We start from the raw sequence: 23512 nt of genomic DNA on the forward strand, positions 1-23512 counted from the left end.
ATTGTCACTGATTGGTATTTCTTAATAAAGAATATTTTTCTACTCATTAATTTTTAATTAAAATTTTATGTAATTTTGTTGATCAGAGAGTGATCTTACACATGTTATTGTATGGCAACGGATTTAAAATTGACGGGATGAATTACATAAATTATTGATTCTCTATTTATAATAATAATTAAGGCATATATAAAAATACATTAATTGTCTATTCATTAAAAAGAAAATGTAAAAGTTCAAATTGTTTAATTTGAAATAATGTTTTTAATTTCATTTAATTGTCTATAGACATTTTTAAAGAATTGTCATTAATTTCTAATAAAAAATATTTTTTTACTCATTAATTTTGGTCTGATTAATTATTTTTCAATCAATTAATGCCAATTGTTTTGTTTTCACGTCATTAATATAAAGATTTTAATATTTATCATAATGATTTAACTAATTTATTGAATTTGTTAACACAAATTAGTTGTTATAAAACATTATTTGTTACTTATTCCTTATTGATTATCTTTTCAATTATGATATTTATTGAATAACTTTCTTTCCCTCTACTAATTTAAGTTTTCTTTTACGTGATATTTGTATGTAAATTTATTAATATATATATATATATATATATATATATATATATATATATATATATATATATATATATATATATATATATATAACTCTTGGAGTTAACATTTTTTATTAAATCAAAGAGAAGTTATACTTAACTCACGAGAAGGAATAATTTACCTAAAATTGCATTAAAATTTAAATTATTAGAGTTAAATTAATATTTTTATTTATTGTTGTTATACTCTTAATATAAATAAAAAAATTCTTGCTTACTATGACTTAATTAACTTATTGAATATGTTGTTTTATCTAGTGTGGACATTATCATACAAATTTTGGCAAGAAGGTTTTACAAATTATTTTTGCATTTAAATTTTTTTTTATTACTATTACAATTTAACCTAATGAAAAATTGAATTTTTAAATCAAACTGTTGGGATGAACTTTTTTTATTAAATTAAGTAGAGAAATTTACGCTAAACTGATGAGAAGGAACAACTAACCTAAAACACATTAACAGTTACATTTTTAGGGTGAAATCATTTTTTAATCTATTTTTTTGCCCATTTAATATAAATATAAGTTTTTTCGCTTAATTATTAACAGAAGACTTAACCAATTTATTGAATATGTTATTTTATCTGACATCACATCAATATTTCCTTATACGATGAAACCGAAAAATTTATACAAACATAGACTTGATGCATGATTTATTGTAAAAATTTTCATTCTCTTACCAATTTGGGAAATAAGATTTTTCATTAAGTATTTAAATTGTTTTGGCATTTAAAAATCATTTTTATTGCAATGAAAAATTTAGAAATTTTATAAAAGCATAAGCTTGAAGCATGATTTATTGCAATTTTAAGATAAAATAATTACTACAAGTATAAATTATTTAAAAAATTACAATTTTATTAATTATATATATATATATGAAAAATAAAAACTATTTATATTTTATTGAATCATATATATATAATAATGATGAAAACACATCCCGTGCATAACACGGGTAAAAAATCAGTATTAAATAAATTTTAACTAATTATAAAAAGATTTAGAAATAGAACGTTAACATTCTTCTTCTAAAAAAGAAAACTAAAAATCATACATTATTTTCGTCTGGCGCATCAAACGTGAGTGCGTTGATACTAGCCCTCGCTTTCTTGGCGTAGGGTGAAGGGTCCATGCTGAAAATAAAACAAACGCCACGAACACGCTATCTCTGCGAGCAATTAGCAGTGTGCGTAATTACAAAGTGTGGATAACATAATTGTGATCATAATAACAAAAAGTAGTAACTCCCTTGAAGCATTGTTCGTTGCTTCCTTCGCGCTCTCACCCTTTTCCCCCTTCTTTGTTTTCTTCCATTCTTTCTTGCTCGCCAGCACCACTCCTTCTCTGTTTCTCTCTCGCCGAGTAACTGTTCGACGAAATGCCCCAACCATGCACTTCCTCACCGCACCCTCCTCCCTTTCGCTGCTCTCGCCCCATTTGACCCCTTCCCTCGTCCCCCCTCTCCACTTCCCCGCCTCGACCGGGGGGGTGCGCCGGCTCGCGGTTGAACCCGGTTCGGCTCTCCATTCTTCTCTTCTGAAGGTGAACCGCTACAAGGGTTTGTGGTTGTCCTGCACTGGGTTCTTGCGGCGGTGCAAGGGTTGGAACGGAGAGTTTTCATCTCTTGAGTCGGAGATTTTGGAGTTCATGCAGAGTACCGGTAAGCCCGAAGTGTTTCCGACCAAAGAAGAGTTGGTTGCTGCAGGGAGGGTGGATTTGGTCAACGCTATTGTCAATGAAGGAGGGTGGCTTGCGTATGGGTGGGATTTGAATGGCGGGTCCGGTGAAATTCGGGGTCTTGAAGATAATAGTAGCGGTGGAAATGGAATTGAGGGTAATGGGGCTCAGGCTTCTGGGGTTTCTTCTTCTTCTTCTCAATCAGATAATTCAGTGTGAGAATCTTGTTATGATGACGCACCTCTTCTTGACTTTTGCTTTTCAATGCTCCGTTTCCCGCTTTTCCGTGTTTGTGCATGTTTGGAATTTCTCTTTTTGGTGGCTTGAAGTGTGCGGGGAAGGTTTGAGGGCCCATGTTGTGTGTAGGTTTACTCTTGCTGCAAGATTCTTGCAGGGTAGGTGACATGTAGGAGTGACTTGAGTGTTATTTGTGAATTGTGACAGAAAGATATAGGGGAGACTTCACTGTATAATTACAAGACTTTCTATGTTCGATTGAATTGAATGTTAGGTGATACAAAACTAACGAGAAAATAAACTAAATATAGTAGACATAAGAATGTTGCATTAGATGAGTTGGCATACTAGATAAGATAGGATTTGAGAGAAAGGTGTGGTGTCACTAGAACCTATTACAAGAAAGATGGTAGAATCTTTCCTTAGGTAGTTTAAGCATGTGGAAGCCCGAGTGGCTAGTGAGCAAAGCAAATCAGATAAAGGGTAGCCCAATTGCTACAGGTAGAGGGAAACCAAATAAAGTTCATTATGTGAGATTTAGAGGCCTGTAGTTTCTCTGTAGATATGAGTTATGATAGAACCTGATGGTGTCGTTTAATCAATTTGGCTGCCCCACCTAGTGGGAAATGGCTTGTTTGTTGTTGCTTAATCTAGCAATGAAGAGCTAATTTATAAGTACTTATAAGTACCCTCAATTTTTTTCATTCCGTTGTATTTTTCCTGTTGTCATATAGATGAATTAGATGTAACTTCAAGTGATAAACAGTATACTGAGTGTTAGTTTCTGTTATACAGGGACATTGAAGCTGGTGAATCTGGCATTGAGGGTATATTGAGTCGGTTGGAGAAACAAAGAAATAGATCTTTTGGACTTGACTTGGATAATATTTCTTTTGAAAATAATGAAGATAAAGATGAATGGGATCATAGAACTACAACGGATGCAGTAAGTAAATATTATCCCCTTCAAATGCTCTGAGTTGTTCTTTAGTTTCCATTACTAAGTACATCATATGCCAAAAGTATAAAAAAATGAAAAGAAATATATCACCTATGTTGAAGTTCTGGATCATTTGAATATTGAAAACTTATAACATTCACATTTCCGATGTTACTTCTATTATATATTTCTACCTATCAGTTAAAGCTATTTAAGCTATAGTTTTACTATTCAATGCACATGGCAATGAGCTGTTACACCCTGAAGCTGAGAGAGAATCAATTTTGGAAATATTACTTTTGAGTTTTGATGCCCCTCACTACTCTGTTGAAGTTTTAAAATTTTTCTTTTGGTATCTCCTGTGTTGTAAAGGTAGCTACTGGCCTAGAAAATGGTAGCATAGCATCCTCATCAAGCTCTACAAGCAGTCATCTTAGTGGTTCTCAGATCAAACATGATCCATACGGATCTCAATTAGGTACTGAAAATTTAAGAAACTCGCTTAAGCCAGAGACGTGGAGGAGTTGGATTGTTCAGAGAACTGGTTTTCGGGATACAGATTTTGAAGGTAATCTAGTTTACATTTTCAGGTTGTGTCTTATTATTGTAGTCTGGATCAACTGATATCTTCATAATTATGACATAACAGATGCTGAAATTGTTCCCAGTGAAACTGAGAAAGGAGGCATGAGTGATGCTTCAGGACAACCAGATATCCTCAACAGAAGGGAGTTTTCTTCTGAACATATAAACAGAGAAACGGGTTTATATTCTCTTGATGGAAATACAAATCACAATGACATTAAATCCCGTATCCAGAATCTGGAATCGGAGCTATCTTCTATACTTCACTTGTTGAGGTCTAGCTCGGATAAAATTACAATGCAGATGGTGAGTGCAATAATTTAATAAGCTAATGATGATTAGACTTGTCTGTGAATTTTCCCAACAAAAAGAAAAAAACAACACAAAATTTACCTGTATGCTGCCTGAGAGTTGCACCATGATCCTATGATCTTTACTCTTCCAAAAGAAAGAGAAGGGGGTGGGGGGATTTCATTTACAAATTATTGGAAATGAAAAACAGTGAAGTATATTCAATAATTGATCTTTGCTGCAGTTTTCTCTTTTTTTTAAGCCCTAGTGAAGTCTGCTTACTCATTCATAGCATTTTTTATTCTTTGCAATAAGTTTGGACTTGGCTAATTTGTATGAGGATAAATAAGAGAATTGGTTGCCACTTATTTTGGAGGGCAGATGGGAATTTTTGTGTGCAACTTGTTTTGGGCTGGGAGAATCAAACAAGCCAAGGGAGTCAACTAAGGATACAAACACAATATGTTTATCCATTTCATCTTTATAATACCACATATTGAATTATATACACCAAGAAATTTGAATGTTACTAAAACTCTGCATTAAAAGTCTATCCAATATTGTTCACTAAAGAAACTTAGTTGTTACTTCTCTTTTATCCAAAACCTTTCATTTGTTTGGGCATCTCTTTATTTCTCATGTCTTAGTATGGACTTATAGATATGCTGTGTGTGGCTGTGTGCATTGACTGGTGCCAGCAAGGAGTTTCACAGGCTCTGTGCTAGCAAGGAGTTGTTGTGTGATTTAATTGGTGTAGGAGTAGCTACTAGCTACCACACACTTAGTTTTCTACACTGCGAAGAAACTAGAAGAATGGTTCTCTTTCAATATAATAGTTTTTCATTCACTGTCAACGTTAATATGAAGGCCTCTCCTCGGGATCCTAAACTAGTACTGATTTGCTTCCTGTATATTCTTCAACAGGTCCAGAAGAGCTCTTCTGATGGTCTAGCAAAGCTTTCTGATGCTTGGGAATTCCAGGAAAATGAGATCATGAATGCTCAGGGCAGATTGCGTTCTATACGGGCTAAGTTGTCAGTGTTAGAAGGAAAGATGGTGTTGGCAATAATGTATCCCCCAGGCACCATTCAATTAATGTGTCATATATATATTGATAGATCGATAGATTACCTAAATCTTGACCATTTTACATCCTTTTCTCCCAGGGATGCACATAAGGTAGTTGAAGAAAATCAGAAGAAGATTAATAATGCTCAAAAAGCTTTGCAAATTCTGAAGACTACTTGTGTAGTTTGGCCTAATAAGGCTTCAGAAGTTCTTTTAACTGGATCATTTGATGGTTGGTCCACCAAGGTATAATATCTTTCTGATAACTTTTTATTGTTATAATAGATATTAGAACCTGTATGTTTGTACTTTTTTTAGAAGAAAAAGAGATTTTTTTAATCATAAAACATGTTTAACGAATATAACAAACAAAAAAAGCAGTTTTAGTGCTTTTCTTTTAAGCTAAAAAGAGTAGATTCTGATAAAAAAAAAGTATTAAAAGATTACATCATGAAAGTGCATTTTTAAAATGCTTTTCCAAACTCAACCATAATGTATTCAGATTACTTCTAATGCTTTTCAGATTGCTTCTATTGAGCACATTCAACGTAAATACATAAATATTAACTAATAGTAATTATATTGCAGAGAAAGATGGAGAGGTTAAGTCTCGGTGTATTTCTTTTGAACTTGCAGCTGTATCCTGGAAGATATGAGGTTAGTTGTATTTTATCAACTAATGATTTCTTAAACCTTTTGACATTGTGCCCAATAAGATACACGTAGCAGGCAGTTTAATTATTTGTTTTTCCATTGCAGATGAAGTTCATTGTAGATGGAGAATGGAAAATTGATCCATTGCGCCCTGTTGTTACCAGCAATGGCTATGAGAATAATCTTCTCATCGTTCATGATTGATGTAACAGAGAGTAAGCCTGAGATAACATCTGTAGAAGAAGAGGATGACATGCTCTAGGTTAGTCACCCATTTTTTCCATTTTTTCACCAGTGTACAAAATATTCAGCGAGTAGTTCATTGATTCTTTTACTTAGTCCTTGTACCACTTCTAGATGTAGATATCTTGATTGATGGCGAACTAATCCCATTCAATCATTTTTAGCACGATCATGTAATTGTGTAAGTGGTGCCTCACCATATCGAATGATACGAGTAAATGTTGGTAATAAGGTTGCATAACCACGTATTCTCTGTTTTCAATATTGTTCTTGGCACACTTTCTGATCAACTGTAAAAGGTGAGAAATGATTCGGTTTAGCATATTTTTAGAGTTCTAGAAATTAATGCTTTTGACATCCAGCTTGATATTTGTCTTTTCCTTATTTATGCTTCTTCAATTGATAAGTAGCGAGGGTGGAAGAAACCATATTTGGCATTCCAATTTCCAAAGTCCCAGTCAATTCGAATATAATAAGAAACCGAAATAATTCCTTTCACTTTCTGTTGGGAGAATAACAGAATTAAATGGACTAAAATTTTGAGTCTTCCAGTAACAAGGAAAATCATATGGCGAACAGTCACCCACTTATACTCAGAATGTCATTGCCATGTTCTAGCATAAGTCCATAAACAGGAAAGAGATGAATAGCTATCTATTTTTTGTTTGGTTAAGAGGATCATCCATATTTACTTCCCTTCATAGTTCTCAAATTTGTGAGGGGCCAATGGAGCCTATGGCTTTCCTGAACAATGCAGCCTCCAAAATAATATTTGAGAAGCAGAAGACTTTCTTGGCATGTACCAGCTATATATTGCCACTGGAGGAAGTTCAGAACCAGAACCAAGCTGATGGCAACTTCTTTTGACATGCATATCAAATCAGCGTTCAATCAAGTTTGAGAACAATCTAGGGCATGGTTACAGCAAACGTGAACCCACTTCCACAGAAAACAATAACTGATGCAGCTTCATTCAGATCATAACCAAGACTTACTGTAACAGGACTGATTCGGTCGCGAGTATCCCCTAAACCAAGTTGACCATGCTCACCCCAACCCCATGTCTTTATTTCTCCATGCTCTGAAAATAAGAAGGAAATAAGTTAGCACTTTTATGTGATTCTAAACTTGCTTGAGCTTAAGAACAAAAAGACTACATCTTGCCTGTGACAATGACAGAATGCTCAGCTCCAGTAGCAATATCAGTAATTTTCGTCCCATCAAGACCAGGGACTTTCTCCAAATTGACTTCTCTTAAATCTACTAGATAATAACAATGCATAACATGAATGAGTAATGCTATTTAAACATTTTCCATGATACAAAAAATCGCATTTTTCTCAACCCACATTATACTTATGAATTTATGCAGTGGTCGTAATACTAATTTTTCACAAAGGTGCGCAATCTATAATAGTTCTACATATTGGATGCCTCTTTTGGTCTCCCGAATCCATTGAGAACTTTCCAAAATATACACTCAGTTTACAAGACTTTATTTGCATTTAACTAGTGACCAAGGTTATGTATGATGGTGGCAACGAATGGATAGTTTAAATCTAGTAATATGGAACTCGATGACAATAAGTGACATTCTCAAGGATCAGACACGTATGCAACAAGAAAGTACATAAATTATGATGTCTTTATGATTTAAAGTTATTCAAATGCATTACGAGGTAAATGCTTAGCTGGGCTTATGTTCTGAAGATCACTAAGCACTCCAAGGTGATTTCCACCTAGCATACAAACCTCCCCCTCACCTATGCAAAAAATTAAAAACAAAATACGTATTAAATAGGGAAGTGACAATAAGTGAGGAAATAAAAAAAAAAAATCTGTTGGGTGTGTAGTGCCAATAAATACCACTCATAGCTAAAGCATGGTTCCACCCCAGAGCAACTTTGGTAAAATTCAATGAAGAGTTTAAGCACTGAGGAACACGAGCATCTTCAAAGCCCTTGAAGCCTCTTCCCCAGGTGTAAACATGCCCATCAACTGAAGATAACAGAACAAGTTAGAGAAGAATATAATGCCATTTTCAGGCTAACTATTTTTACTGAAAAACAGAAACAAGTTAGAGAAGAATATAATGCCACTTTCAGGCTAACTATTTTTACTGAAAAACAGAAACCACACATATCATGTAAGGGGAAAGCGGTGGATTTACCAGATACTGCAGCACTATGGTCACCATTAGCAGCAATTCCAGCGATTTCAACACCTTCAAACCCACTAACAACTTTAGGAACATTAACAGATTTGACCCTATCGTTGCTGACACCCAGTTGACCACGCTTCCCAGAGCCAAATCCATAAACTTGATTTCCTGTACAATCTGCATCACAATGAACGACCTTTGCCAATTAAAGGAGCAAAATGAAAGTACTACAAAGTGAGAGATAAACACATTATACATATTCTAGGAAACAACCAGAACCAATCCAATACCTTTTAACAAGACAAGGGAATGGCGCATGCCACATGCCACCTGCTCAACATGCTGATCAACAAAGCATGACACTTTGACAGGAGAACAGTGTGAGGCATGATCCCCATGCCCCAGTTGACCAAAGGAGCCATCCCCACAAGTGAACACACACCCATTATCTGAAAACCAACCAAAGAACTAATCAAAATACAAAATTAATAACTTCCAACTTGGAACAAACCTCAACAATATATAGTGCATCTTTAGTTTGTAGTTAGAATTGAAATGTTGATACTAGAATTACTTTTGTCTCAAACGCAATCTTGCAACAGAAAAATCTAACGGATAAAAGTAAAATGAACGCAAAAGAGTAAGGGTCATGATCTGTTAATAAAACTACTTTCGCAAATTTTACAACGAATTTCCAAATATGCACAGTCATATACTTCACAAAAACAGTGGAGACAGAGACAGAAGAGTGCAAACCTGAAACAAAACCAGAGTGGCCCCACCCAGCAGAGACATGGGTTATGAAGTAGCCATCCAATGATGTCACAGCCTTGGGATACAAAGAGTTACTCACAACCAACCCATGGCCTAGTTGGCCAGAATTGCCCCTACCCCATGATAGTACCTTCCCAGCTACAATATTTTAATATAATATTAACATCAACATAAATTGCAAAGTTGAAACAAAACAAAACAAAGAAAAAAGAAAAGATTGAGTTGATACCAGAGGTCAAGGCAATGACATGAGCGCCGCCACAGGCAAGGGAAGAGATGGAGGAGAGAGAGGGTTGATGAAGGAGTTGTGGAAAGTGCTCATCCTGAAGAATTTTTGTTCCTAACTGACCCTCGGTTCCAGCACCCCAACTCCACACTCGTTGTTCTGATTCATCCTTGTCATCTTCGTTCTCTGTTTTTTTTGGTTCTTCCATCACCCCTTTCAGTTTGAGTTACTCTATGTCTGTCGAGTGTTGACAATGTTCACTGTTATCCCACCAAACAGACTCTTGTTGTTTTTGCCTTTTCCAGTAATAATAATATGATAAGTGGTGTGGTTTTTAATATTAATAGTGACCGATTAATTTTTTGAGAGTTTAATATTTAAGTTTTTACACTTTTCATCAATCACAAATTTTAAAGGGGTTATATACATGACAATTAATAATAGTATAAATTGTTTTATATTTTTAATAATTTAATTTTCTTTTTTAAACAAAATACCAGCTTTCTAGCTGCAAGGTGTATTTGAATAAATTCAAAAAAAAAAATAATATCTTGGAAACTCTTGGAATTTGTTTAATGGTTAGAATATGATAAGACATTAAAGCATAATAAAAATATGATAAGATAAAAAAAATGATAAGTTTTAATTATATTTAATGTTTGATACACATCAGCTAATAAATCAAATTATAATAGGATATAATATAAATTAAATTTAAATGATAAAATTATTATTTTGTTAAAATTACATAATTTTCTATAAATACAAGTGTAAAGATCCAATTAAAAAGATGGTTCGGAAACCTAATTAAAACTTCAGGAACCTACCAGCTAATTTATCCTAAATTCAAAAAATGAGCTTTTTACGGAAAATAACGAGTTAAAATAGCATTTTCATACTAGTCAAACAGCCTATTATATATTTGACTTGTTACGTTCAAATTTTAATCAAATTAAAATTTAAATAAGTAAACTTAGTTGGTTTAATAAATGTATTAATTTTAAATTGTAATAACTAAGTATTTTCTAAACTGATGAAGAAGTGTGAATTGGTATAAATTATTTTTTTGATATTTATCTTTGATTACTACAGATAAAAAAAACACTTGAAAAATGTAGGCACATTCTGAACAAAAAATTCCCCTTGTGAATTTATATAAAAATTAAATATAGAAATGAAGAAAAATGTGTTGAAGTTTTACAATGAGGCAACAACCAAACCGTTCAACTAAATTGTTGGCAAATCATTGAACACCACTGTAAACTTTGGTAGAGTTTAAACAGGAAAAAGTTTAATTCATACACATTCAGTGTCATTGATCATGTTCATTTCTTTTATAGTTGTAATAAAAAAATAGTATAATTTAATTGATTTCAATCATAAATATTAAAACACGTATATAATAAAAGATTTAATTCTTAGTTTAAAGCACAAGCCCTCAAACTTGTAATCAATGTCTGAGTTGGTCATGAACCAATGACTGCAAAATTGCAATAAGCAAAACCAATGAGTCAAATTAATCGAAGAAAAAACCTATAAAATAGTCTTCAAATTATATAAATGGAGCATTTCAGATTTTGATATTTTATAAATCCTGTATTATTTGCTAACTTTAAAGAAATCTTTCATTTTTTTTTTACGAGAAATCGCTCACTTTACTCTTCTTTTTTATAGTCATTTTATAAAATCGGAGACTAACAGAGTTTTAAAGAACTGAGGAACTAAAACACTCGACATACACACTCTTAACAACTAACCTATGAGTATACTCAAAAATAAAAAAAGGTTTTGTGATGTGAACAATCATGGAAGAACATCTTACACTTTCAAATCCAAAGAATTGACGAGACAACAAAATGTAAATCCAACTATTTACATTACATCTACGATGTAGGTATTAAACATCACAACCAACTCCATAAGTTACTTCCCAGTATCTCATTGAGCACATACTTAACAAAAGGGAAAAAAGAACTACAAAGAGATCTAAAGCCCAAATTCAAATCATTGATACAGAATAAGACTACCCTCTAACAATACAGATTTTCATAGTCAGAGGATATCATCATAAGCAACAATTTCTCTGCCCTTGAAAGACACTTCTAAAACTGAGCTACCTGAGCTAGCCTCGCTAAGTTTGGTATTCCCTATGGGTGAAGCAAGTCTGTTACCTCTTCCATGCTTGCTCAAAGGTACCTCAGCACGCACAAGCTTTGACATAGAACCTTTGTTCCTGCTATTACCAACTCCTTCCCTCCACATGGCTAGAGGGTCCGTTGCCCACAACACCTGAACCTGTTAAACACAACAATCTCTTTCAAACTTACCTTATAAATCTATTTACAATATATTTAAAACAATGATCCGAAAATGAACACGTGTTAGTTCCTCATCACTCTTGTTTCCCGTGCATTTCTCCTCACTCCAGCAGCAGGAATTCATGTAACCACTCCATATTAGGATATCGGTTGGACGACCTCAAATATTCCTTTGCTTCTAAAGCAAGGAATTCTTCTTTTTCCATTTTTTGGTTCAAAATTGATTTTAAATTAAAATAGTTTCAAATAGCATTTGCCTTAGGTATAAAGCTAACTCAATTCACTACCAAATCTATCTACTTGCTATATATTAAAACAATAATCATTCCGATTGAACATGTGTCATCACTCCTGATTCCCGCGCATTTCTCCTCACCCAGACAGGAATTAAATGTAACAATTATGTGCATGTTTGAATATCAGTTGGAGGACCTAAAAAATTCTTTAGCTCCTAAAGCAACAAATTCTTCCTTTTACATTATGTGTTTTAGAATTTGGGAATATACAATGAAATTTTCGAAAACACTATTTCCACTTTTATTCAAACATAGCCTACCCTGTTGAGAAACTCTGAAATTAATTTTTGCTTCAAAATTGATTTTGAATAAAAACAGTTTCAAATAGCTTTTGTCTTGATAATAACGTAACTCCACTAACAAATCAATTTTACTTACAAATTAATCAATTTTAACTCAAATACGTTCACCCAAACACAAAGGTTAAAATTTTACCAAAATTCTAAACTATTGGTACAAAATATGTCAAATTTGTTCAATTTTCAGGCCTTATAATTGTTGCTTCAAATTCAAAGCTTCCAAATTTTATCTAGTTCCAAACTAATAAGCTGAATATTCGTCTATCTAGTTCAAAACTTTAGTCAAAATTCTAAACATTCAATATCAAAACATGAGTTCTGAAACCCTAAATGTGAGAGAGAGAAAGGGGAAAAAGTAAGCACCATTTTAGAGTTAACGGTGATTCCGAAGGTGGGGTCGAGGCCGGCGGCGATGGCAGCGTCGGCGGAGTCCTTGGTCCGGTAGGTGATGTATCCGACGGCGTCGCGGTCGATGCGGATGCGGGAGATGGCGCCGTAGATCTCGAATCGGGACTTGAGATCGAGGACGGAGCAGTCCTGGGGGAGGCCCATCACGACCACCGCGGACGGCGGCGCCGGTCTCATCGTAGGCGTCTCCTCCTCCGCGGGCTCCGGCAAGGGGAGGCGGCGCTTGGCGGCGTCGTGGCGGGAAAAGTAAGCTGACCTGTCTCTCTTGCGACTCATTGTTGTGTTGTGAGGGAATATGTTACTGTGCAAATTTAATTCGATTTTTCTAAGGTCTTGTCTGAGTGTTGCTCTAAAATAGTAATATATCATATGCAACAAAATTGTTTAGGTAAGTAATTGGTGTGAACCTCATTCTTTCGGTAGATAAAGGGGTTAATTACATAAATGGGCAAATTTTTTTTAAAAATATTGTAATGGATATCAAAAAAATTATAAAAATAGATAAATTGTACTTTGATATATGATTTTTTTAAAAGGAGTACGAGTTTACTTTTCATTTATTTTAAAAAAATTTCTCTAAAAATTAAAATCATATATTGAAATATGATTTCAGTTTTCTTTTTCTTTTTTCTAATGAAATATAAAATTTCTAAAATAATTAAAAAAACATGTTAAAAACGTATTTTAACATATGATTTCAACTTTTAATAATAAAAAAATAAAAACTAAAATTGTACACATATAGTGTAATAAGTTTTTGCAAAATAAAATCGTGCTTATTTTTTTATAATGAAATTGTACTTCAAAATATGATTTGTTCATTTTATAATTTTTTAAAAATATATTCATTATGATAAAAAATTTAAAAATTATATCATTATGGAGCAAGAGCCATAGATAAAGTTTGTTGCCTTTCATTATTGATAAAAAAAAATCAATTATATTAATGTTATAACGAGTTTAATTTTTATGAATATGATTGTAAAAAAAAAAAAAAACTAAAAATCACGATAGATATAAGATAACTGTTCCCATAAAAAAAAAAAGATAACTGTTTATTTTTAAGATGAATAATATTTTAGCTTGTACAATGTGTAAGATAAATGTTTATTTTAATAACTAAAATATATAATCAATAAATACTTTTGAATATATAAATTGTATTTCTTTCAAAAAATATAAATTATATTATAATTAAAATTATAAATAAATATTTTTATTATATAAATTATATTTTAGATTTATCATAAACATTTTATATTGTGATATAAGATTATTTTAATTATTGAGCCTTTTTTAAAAAAAATATTGAAATTCAATTTAAAAATAAAAAAGATAAGAAATTAAGAAAATTAAAAATGTTTTTTTTAAGTAAAGAGCCTAAGTACAAAAAAAAAAGCAGAAGTCCATAGGAAAATGACTACAATCAGCCATTACGCAATAAGTTTAATGAAAGGAAAGCATATTATTATTATTATTGTTCAAAAAAGTCACATTGTATCTTGAACTTAAATATGAACAAATCTAACTAATTTCATGCCTATCAGTCCTAAAACGTCATTCATTTAAATGCATCTCTATTTTATTCATGATAACAAAGTTTCAATGAAGATATTTAAGGAATAATTTATTTTTAAACTTGAGATTAGTAAAATTAAATGATGTCAACTAGCTTTCTTAATTAGTGTAGAATTAATTATTCTTTGTTTATATATTCAATCAAAATTTATGATGATTCAAATGTTTAAGGATAATTGTCAAATAAATTCAATTTTTAAGGAACTTAAATAAATTCCTTTTTTAAGAGAAACTTGATTATTTCATTTCATTCAAAATGATAGAGGAAACAAAGTGGGGAATACAATAAAAAACTTGAGAGCCAGCTTGTGATCTTGATGCTCGAGCTAAGGAGTGAGTAATAAAATTAACATGTCTCCTAATTAAACTCACACTAGAGTTTTGAATACAAGATAAAAGATGTTTACATTTATTTAGAGTAACACAGATGGTTGAGTTCCCTTTGCTGCCAGAGGTAATGTAATCGCAGATCATCTTGCAATTTATTTCCAGAATGATGTTGTGTATGTTCTGTTGTTGGATCCATTGAAGATAGTGCTACATAGTAGAGACTTCATCCACAGTTGGTAATGGTTGTCTTGAACCGCAGAAAGTAACAGCCGTGATGAACTTGCCTTCATGGTCTCTGATACAAGCTCAATACCAAAAGTGATTCTCATTCTTGAAGATGAATGCATCCAAATTACATTTGAAGAAACCCTGAGCACGTGGATTCCATTGTGTTGGTATTGCATTAGTTGTGTGATGGTTTATTGCATTATGTGAACGAATAACAAGCCATTCATGGTAAAATTGAAAGTCATTTGAAATAGCAATCTTTAGGTAGGTTTCATCATTCTCCCACACTTTTCTATTTTTGCTTCTCCAAATGCTCCAAAAGCACTACTATTATTTTGCTCAAAATACTAGGGGAAAGAGAGTTAAACAAACCAAAAACAAGTTCATTGTAACCCTCTGTAGTGTCAAGGTATAGTTGGAGATGTTGGGTTAGTTTTGCTTCCTTCCAAAGTTGTTGCACTTTAGCACATGAGATAAAAATGTGCCATTCATTTTCTATTTGATTCTCATAGAAGCAGCATGAGGGTAGGCATTGGACTACTCTTGAGATTAGCCTTTGTCTAGTTGGTAAGCAACCTCTTAAAGAATGTCAAAGCATGTGCTTCAGTTTTGGAGGTACCTTTAAGTTCCAAATTGCCTTCCAATTGCCATCAACTTTTAGATGGGTAGTGTTCAAAATATCTTTCACTACATAGTGGTATGTTGTCACCACTGAATACGAACCCCTAGGAGTAAACTTCCAACTTAATTGGTCACTGTCATGCAAATTCAAGAGAGGAACTGATTCAATTGCTTGAATGTCTTCATTTGAGAAGAAATATGGCAAGACGTTTATATTCCAACACTGCATGTCATGGTCAATGATATTGGCAACAACCAAATGCTCATTACCTTCTTGAGGGATAAATTGGATGTAAGGGTTAGAGCTTGAATTGAGCCATGGATTCTTCCAAATGTTGATTTCTCTATTGTCACCAAGTTTCCGCTTTATTCCTTGTCTCAAAATTACTTGTGAAGCATAAATATTATGGCAAACAAAACTCAAATTGCCTCCCAATTCGGCATCTAGAAAACTCCCATGTGTAAAGTATTTTACTTTGAAGACCTTAAAAACTATAATATCTTGGTTAGTGAGAAGTCTCGAACCTTGCTTCCCTAGCATAACAAGCTTAAAAACATGAAGTGTTTGAATCCCATGCCCCCAAACTCTTTCTACATAAATAGCTTGTCCCAATTTAACCAATTAATTCGTCTCCTTGGTTGCTTGGTTGAACTCCACTAGAAGTAATTCATCATTTTCTATAACTCATCTTCAAGGGTAGAGGGAAGAAGAAATACACTCATACAATAGGTGGGGATGGCTTGTGCAATTGATTTGATAAGTATCTCCTTATCGGCACTTGAGAGATGTTTTGTTGACCAATGATTGATGCGCTTCAATAATCTATCCTGGATAAATGCAAAAATTTGCTTCCTATTTTTGCCAATTATGGATGGTAGGCCAAGATATTTTCCAGTGCCTATATTTGCAATGACTCCAAGGTGAACTAAGATGGTGTGCCTCAGGTCTTAATCAGTGTTGGGATTGAACAAAAATTTTGATTTTTGAAAGTTAATCAACTGACCAAAGGCTCTTCCATAATTATCCAGGATATCCTTTATAAGGTCTTCTTCTTTTTCAGTTGCCCTGAAAAACAAAAAACAATCATTAGCAAATAAAAGGTGTGTAAGGATAGGTCATCCTTTACACACTTTGACACCATGGATGTCTCCCCTGTTCTCAAATTTTATAATAAAAGTAGAAACTCCCTCAATGAAAATATGTAGGGTGATAGTGGGTCACCCTGTCTAAGGCTTCTCCCTGGGGTAATTTGTCCCACACAATCACCATTAATCAAGCAAGAGTAGTTGACAATTTGAATACAAAGATGGATCCAGTCAACCTATTTCTCATGAAAGCCCCTTTTCCTTAAGAGGCAAAATAAATCAAAAGCTTTACTGATATCCATTTTCAGTGCCATCTCTCCAATCTTTCCTTTTGATTTGCCTCTCATATGATGAATGATTTCATTAACCAAGAGGACATTATCAACAATAGACCTATCCTCCACAAATCAAGATTTGCTCCTAGGAAATGATTTTAGGTAAAAAGGGGTTTCAAATGGTTTACAGGTACTTTTGAAATAATTTTATAAAGTACATTGCAAAGGGATATGGATTTGAAGTCTCTCATAGTGGTAGGGTTATTGATTTTTGGGGTAAGGTTCCATTCGCTAGCTAAGAAATAAGAGAATGAAAAATCTCAGGGCCATATAAATTCCAATTTTTTTATATAAAAAGCAGGGTTTAGTCCATCAGGTCCAAGTGATTTATCAGAGTGTATTTGAAAAAGGGAAATTTAAAATTCTTCAAGTGTAAAAAGAGCACTTAGAGAGGCATTATCATAAGAGGAAACACAAGTGTATATATTATTCAACACTAACAACAAGTCATTACAATTATTATTAGTGGAAAGAATACTGGAAAAATAAGAAGTGGCAACATTGCATATATCATTGTGTTCAAAAGCTAAGGATCCATGTTCACGAGTGAGGGAAGAGATGATGTTTGCCTTTTTTTGGTAGATGCAACAAAATGAAAAAACTTGGAGTTGAGATCATCATCTTAAAGCTAGTACACCTTAAAGTGTTGCTTCCAATAACTTTCTTCTTGAGCAATCAAGGAATAAAGTTTTTGTTTAAGCTCCTCATATTTGGGTCCCTCCTTGTCATTCAAGGATTGTCTCGCATACTTCATATCTCTTTTACAAGCATCAAATTTTCCTTGAATTGGCTTTGGATTTGTTTTCCCCATGTGCTCATGCTTTTGTAACAAGTCTTGAGCTTTTGAATCAACTCAGCAGATAAATTACCATTCTACACAAGTTCAACAATATTCTCCAACTCAGGTTCAATTAACCACAAATTTTCAAACTTAAAACGCCTCTTGAATTTGCGCATGTTGTCACCATGAAGCTGGATTATTATGGGTGTGTGATATGACTTGGAAGCAAGGCCATTTGTTATTTTGCAATCAGGGAATAATTCAATCCAATCAATAGTGGTAAGGCCCCTGTCTAATATCTCTTTAATAACATCATATTCCCCTTTCCTTTTAGCCCACGTGTATTGATATCCATTCATGGGAAGGTCATAAAGTTCACAATCAAGCAATGCATGGTGGAATCCTTGATTGGATAAAAGGTCAATGAGACCACCCATGATTAACCATGGGAGATTATTGTTTGCTGCCAAAGTACGTAAAAGGTCCTAAGAATCCTTATGATGATGCATTTCAGGGAAGCCATAATACCCAGTGAGTCTCCAAGTTTGAAAACCAGCTTGATGGACCTATATGATGATAAAATTTGAAGAAAAATTAATCAAATGACAAGTAAAAGGAGATTTTCACATCAATGCCAAACCTTCACTTCTTCCATTATTGTTCGCCGCAAAACAGGCATCAAAACCCAATTGAGAATGTATTTCTTTTGTTTTGTTAGAATAAACCGGTGTTTCACACAAAACCATAACATCAATACGATATGAATAGACAAAATCATGTAGGATAGGAACTATACATGAGTTGTTCAGACCTCGATAATTCCAACTCAGTTGAGTCATTGTCCCTAGTGGACCTACTTGCCAAGGCCCACCAATATTTCTCTTGCATGGTGCAACTCATGTTGGGTGAATCATCATCCTTGGGCATGCACCATTTTTTTCAGCAAATAAGAGCTCATCAATTTTTAGATTCTCAACATTCATTGCCTCATAATCTGTGTCATTAACTTTGATTGGCTGGTTAATTCTGATTGGGGGATTTGGTTGCAATTTTTTTTAGGATATCTGCCATAATAAGGGAGTAGTTATCATCATTCAAATGATTACCATGAATTTTGCTGCCACAATAATGGATTTAATGATGTTGTCGACTTCTAGTCATCTTTCTCATCGCCTTCTCGGAGCCACCACGAGCCCTTCTTTGCGCATAATTCAAGCCCCTGTTAAAAGGAGTTTGACACAATAATCATCTAGATGGCCCATGAGGCCACAAAGATAACAAAAGGGCCCAAGGCACTCATACCTGAATTGAACTTCATGGCTTTGGCCTCATTTTTCTTAATCTTCATTGTAACATCCCTGATTTTTTTACTTCTCGGCGCTTCTCATATTATGACACTTCACGCGATGACACTTTACTCAACATCCTTGTTGGTCAGAACCCTTCGTCGGTTGCCCTATCCCCACAAACCAACATGAGACTTTTTAGTGTCCTCACTCACACGCTTTCTGGGAAACTTCCCAAAAGGTCACTAATCCCATAATTACTCCAAGTCAAGCATGCTTAATTATGAAGTTCTTAAGTGAAAGGCTGCCACAAAGTAGATGTATCTTGTTGGTATAGGTAGTACCAATTAATTCCTTTAATTCTTCCCCAACTGTATAGTCCCACTCCTGTACAACCTCTAGATCTTTCTCATTTTCGTGTGATTCGATCTGGGTGTTACATGTCCACCAGCTTTTGCCTGGTTCATCCTCGAACCACACCATACTGTGAAAGAGGTTTGTTCTAATACCATCTGTAACATTCGTGATTGTCGACTTCTCAACAGCTCTCACATTATGACACTCCACGCGGTGACACTTGTCTCAACATCCTTGTTAGTCAAAACCCTCCATCGGTCAGAACCCTCTATAGGTAGCCCTTTCCAAGATCTCGACAATCAGCTCTGTGTGCTTCTAGGATCAATGACTATCCCCACAAACCAACATGAGACTTTTCAGCATACTTTATCCTCACTCACTCGCTTTCCTGAGAAACTTCCTAGAAGGTCACTCTTCCCATAACTACTCCAAGTCAAGCACACTTAACTATGAAGTTCTTATGTGATAGGCTACTAAAAAGTAGATGCATCTTATTGGTACAAGTAGTACCAATTAATTCCTTTAAGTTATCCTCAACTACAAAATTCCAAACCTGTACAACCTCTAAATCCCTTTCATTCTGGTGTAATTTGATTGGCGTGTTACATTTATCACCTTCTTGATTGGTTTGAGGACATCAATAAGCACTCTAATTCTCATGTATTTCCTTAAGAAATTAGATTTGTTCTTAGAATCGTATTCCATAAAATTTCCTAAGTAGTTTTCCAAGCTTTCACCTACCTCCTCAGACATAAAACTGACTGGAACATTCAAAATGTTGTAATGTGGAGTGGTATATGCGTCACATTTTTGCCTTTCCTTATCCCTCCAAGAATTAACAAATGCTTCTCGAAACTCCATGGATCCCCTTTCAGGACTCGTTGTATTTCAATGGGGTGGTAGAACCTAAACAAGAATAAGGCTGGTTCAATCCCAGTGATTGTTACACATGTAAAGGTCTCCAAACATCTACCATGTGATCTTTCATGATGGGCACTCTGATGTTTTTATCAGCCAGGAATCTTCATACAAGGCACAGGGAGAGATCTTCTTCCTCATTTACTATATTCTCTATATCAAACTCCAATTTTGGAATATAATCTTCGATGTTCAAATTGTCAATATTTGGTTGTTCCATGGGACAATGAGGGACAAAAAGCTAGGGGGATTGATTAGGTAGATAAGGGTTTCACTCTCAAAGGGGAAAATCTCAAAAACCTCACCAAGATCTCTCTAGAAAATTACACTCAGGGGAAAGAAAAGGTTAATCTTTCACAAGGGAGAAAAACATCTCACAAGGGAGAGAAAAAGTTTAAAAATAGCTATTTGTCTTTGATTACTTATCCTCTTAAATACCTTTTTTTTATTGATTAAATAAATTCTTAAAACTAGTTATTCGTTCAATTATAAATATCGATGCTAATTTATTATAGAAAAAGAGTAGTAAACAAAATTGTTACCATTATGCTTGGCAAATTTTTTTCATGTGATTCATTGGACTCGTTTTCAACCCAAATCAATTAAAACCCAAATACAAAAGTCATTAATAGGGGAATTGCTATTATCATCCCTAGTTTTTACAAAAAAAAATGTAAAAAATGGAGAAAATTACCCCTTTTTCCTTTCCTTTCCCTTCCTCCCCCACATTTGACTTTTAGTTGCAATAGAGTAATGATTTCATTGTATTAAGGACACAATGGAATCACGATCTGATTTGTATTTGGCACAAACAAAAATAGAATCACATTTCCATCATAGTATGGGAGTTTTTAAAAAATAAAACGTAAACATGTTTTCGTTATATAAAATATACAACAAAAACGTATTTTCATTAAAGTATATGGGGGTGAAAAAAAATCAAAACATAATACATTTCTAGAACAACAAAACAATATTTCTATTTTGATTTTTTTTCTCCCCATATACTACAACTGAAATTATTTCTGTTGTATATTTTATACAATTGAAAATGTATGTCAATTGAAAGGGCATCTTAGGGGAAAAATTCAAAACATTTGGGAGTGAGAATAGAAAAACATGGCGTGACAATAGCAATTTCCCATTAGCAGAATGGAGGCGAGCCCAGGTCCATAATCATCCCAACAAAACATAATGTCGATCAAAGTCTAGATGCAAGGCAGACACATCATTCAAGCACAACAGGAGTGCATCAACGGACATAATGATAGTAAAATAAAAGCAAAAGATAAATATTTTATTAGTTAATTAAGGAAAAATAAAAGAAAAAAATTAATTAAGGATATTATATTAAAAATAAAGACAATTCAATATTAAAAAATTAAGGAAAATAAAAAAATATTTTTTTTGTTATATTAAAATATTATTATATTCCTAAAATTATTAAAATATATTAAATACTCTTTAACCTATGTCTTTATTGTACCCAAAAAACCTATGTCATTAAAGCACTAATTAACAAAACTACAAAATAAAATAAAGATTCACGTTTTATGCGAGACTCAATAAAATAAAATATCATGTTAATAAACTTTACAAGTTAATACAATAAAGCAACTATTACTTACTATCTTTGTCAAATAAAGTTCACCTTAAAGGTATTTACACGTACTCTTATTTGTTGCAAAGTGCAAACATTGTCATTACGGAACCAACATACATCAATAAAGATCATGTGATAACCGTTCGTAGTGGGGTCATTTCATTCATTCAAACGCCTTGTAATTCCATTTTTATCCCGGTTTTCTTTCAATGCTAAACTAAACCATATTATTTTAAACATCAACTCCCATGAGATACGTATTCTTTAAAAATAACTCTATTTTTAATTATTTAAAATGATTAATTAGCTTACCAAAAACATATTTTAGAATCCAATGAGTGTAGTTCACATTGAATTTATAAAAGAGAACTTAAGTTCGATTTTTGCTTAATAAAATTTTGGGAAGAGACAAAAAACTTTAAGTGTATATGATTAAGTTCCGAATTAATTATTGTCATAACCAGTCAAAAGAATTCAAATTTATGAGAATAACTCGAAATTTTACCAAAAAAAATCAAAGGTACTAATTATGATGATTGATTAGAATTTTTTTGTCAAATAAATTATTTTTTTGTTAGCTTTCCCTAAAATAGGAATGAAAGATCAGAATTTTTTACCCCAATAATACAAATAAAATATACATTTACCTAAATGATACAAGCCAATTATTATTTACATCCATAATATAAATTATTATTCATATATGAGAAATCGGTTCCAATTTAATGCTCTGAAATTGGTATTCTTTTTATTTAGTGTCAATAACACTCATACTAAATACATATTAATCTAAAGGATGTCTAATATCAAAGTAATATTGTAAATGAAAGAGTTTAACGTCGGTCAAATCCACGCATAACACCTATATTATAAAAAATAAAAAAATTGTTTATTTTATTAAAAAATACTTTGAAAAGCATAAGTACTTTTTTCATTCATATATACTTTGATATTAAAAAAGGGGTTTTTTTTTAAAACGTAGGTCAGAATGTTTTTCTTTCTTTTTTATTTATTTTATTTTTTTCAACAGTTTTCTAATTTTTTGTTACCCGTTTTTTTTTTAAAAAAATTATATTTTTTAAATTGTTTTTTATTTTTTTGTTACAACATTTTAAAAAAAATTAAGTGTTTTTTTGTTTTAATTTGTTTAAATATTTTTAGTTTACTAATTTATGTACACTTATGTAAAAACTTGAATATAAAATACATGTTTAAATTGATTAATAAACCAAGTTAAACTCTTAAATAGTTTAAATCAAAGTTGAAAATAAAATGTATAACCAATTATAGACCAAACTCAATAATTATATTTTTTTTTACCTACTTATTAACATGTTTTATTTTTTTACATGTTTGTTTTGTTATCATATCGTAAATTCTATAAAAGTTATATCTTTTATAATTATTTTTTTCTCTCTCCCTAGATGTATGATAATAATAGTGTAAATATTCATCAAATATTTTTTTCTATGAAATGATATCACTTATGATATGTATAATATCAAATGTTTTGAATTAAGAAGAAGAGAGTAACATTGAATAAAATATTAAAAGTCACTTTTTAAATTAGAAAAAAAAT

At 32.7% G+C, this 23512-nt stretch overlaps 2 protein-coding genes across 2 annotated transcripts; one reads left to right on the top strand and one right to left on the bottom strand.

Annotated features, from left to right (window-relative positions):
* The first annotated feature begins 1705 nt into the window (after positions 1–1705).
* On the top strand, positions 1706–6556 carry LOC100792611 (protein PTST homolog 2, chloroplastic). The gene is made up of 8 exons (XM_003517716.5): positions 1706–2525; positions 3343–3493; positions 3860–4055; positions 4137–4378; positions 5288–5433; positions 5530–5677; positions 6020–6088; positions 6191–6556. The coding sequence occupies exons 1-8, from the start codon at positions 2023–2025 to the stop codon at positions 6287–6289; spliced, it is 1554 nt and encodes a 517-aa protein (XP_003517764.1). The 5' UTR covers positions 1706–2022; the 3' UTR covers positions 6290–6556.
* A 245-nt stretch (positions 6557–6801) lies between these two features.
* On the bottom strand, positions 6802–13185 carry LOC100793672 (ultraviolet-B receptor UVR8-like). Its single transcript, XM_041005159.1, is given in 10 exon segments — positions 6802–7409; positions 7493–7591; positions 8005–8091; positions 8195–8326; positions 8499–8666; positions 8780–8938; positions 9246–9401; positions 9493–9702; positions 11514–11784; positions 12766–13185. Coding segments are annotated over 10 exon segments (1869 nt in total). The 5' UTR covers positions 13180–13185; the 3' UTR covers positions 6802–7236.
* Positions 13186–23512: the final 10327 nt, after the last annotated feature.

This window comes from Glycine max, chromosome 1 (genome assembly GCF_000004515.6).
Source record: "Glycine max cultivar Williams 82 chromosome 1, Glycine_max_v4.0, whole genome shotgun sequence".
In the NCBI taxonomy this organism is placed as follows: Eukaryota; Viridiplantae; Streptophyta; class Magnoliopsida; order Fabales; family Fabaceae; genus Glycine; species Glycine max.

What these genes read in the sequence shown, in the direction of transcription:
- LOC100792611 (XM_003517716.5), top strand. Translation starts at nt 2,023, where the DNA reads ATGCACTTCCTCACCGCACCCTCCTCCCTTTCGCTGCTCTCGCCCCAT. An exon ending in TCGGGATACAGATTTTGAAG is followed by an intron (nt 4,056 to 4,136) that starts GTAATCTAGTTT and finishes ATGACATAACAG; the next exon opens with ATGCTGAAATTGTTCCCAGT. An exon ending in TGTATCCTGGAAGATATGAG is followed by an intron (nt 6,089 to 6,190) that starts GTTAGTTGTATT and finishes TTTCCATTGCAG; the next exon opens with ATGAAGTTCATTGTAGATGG.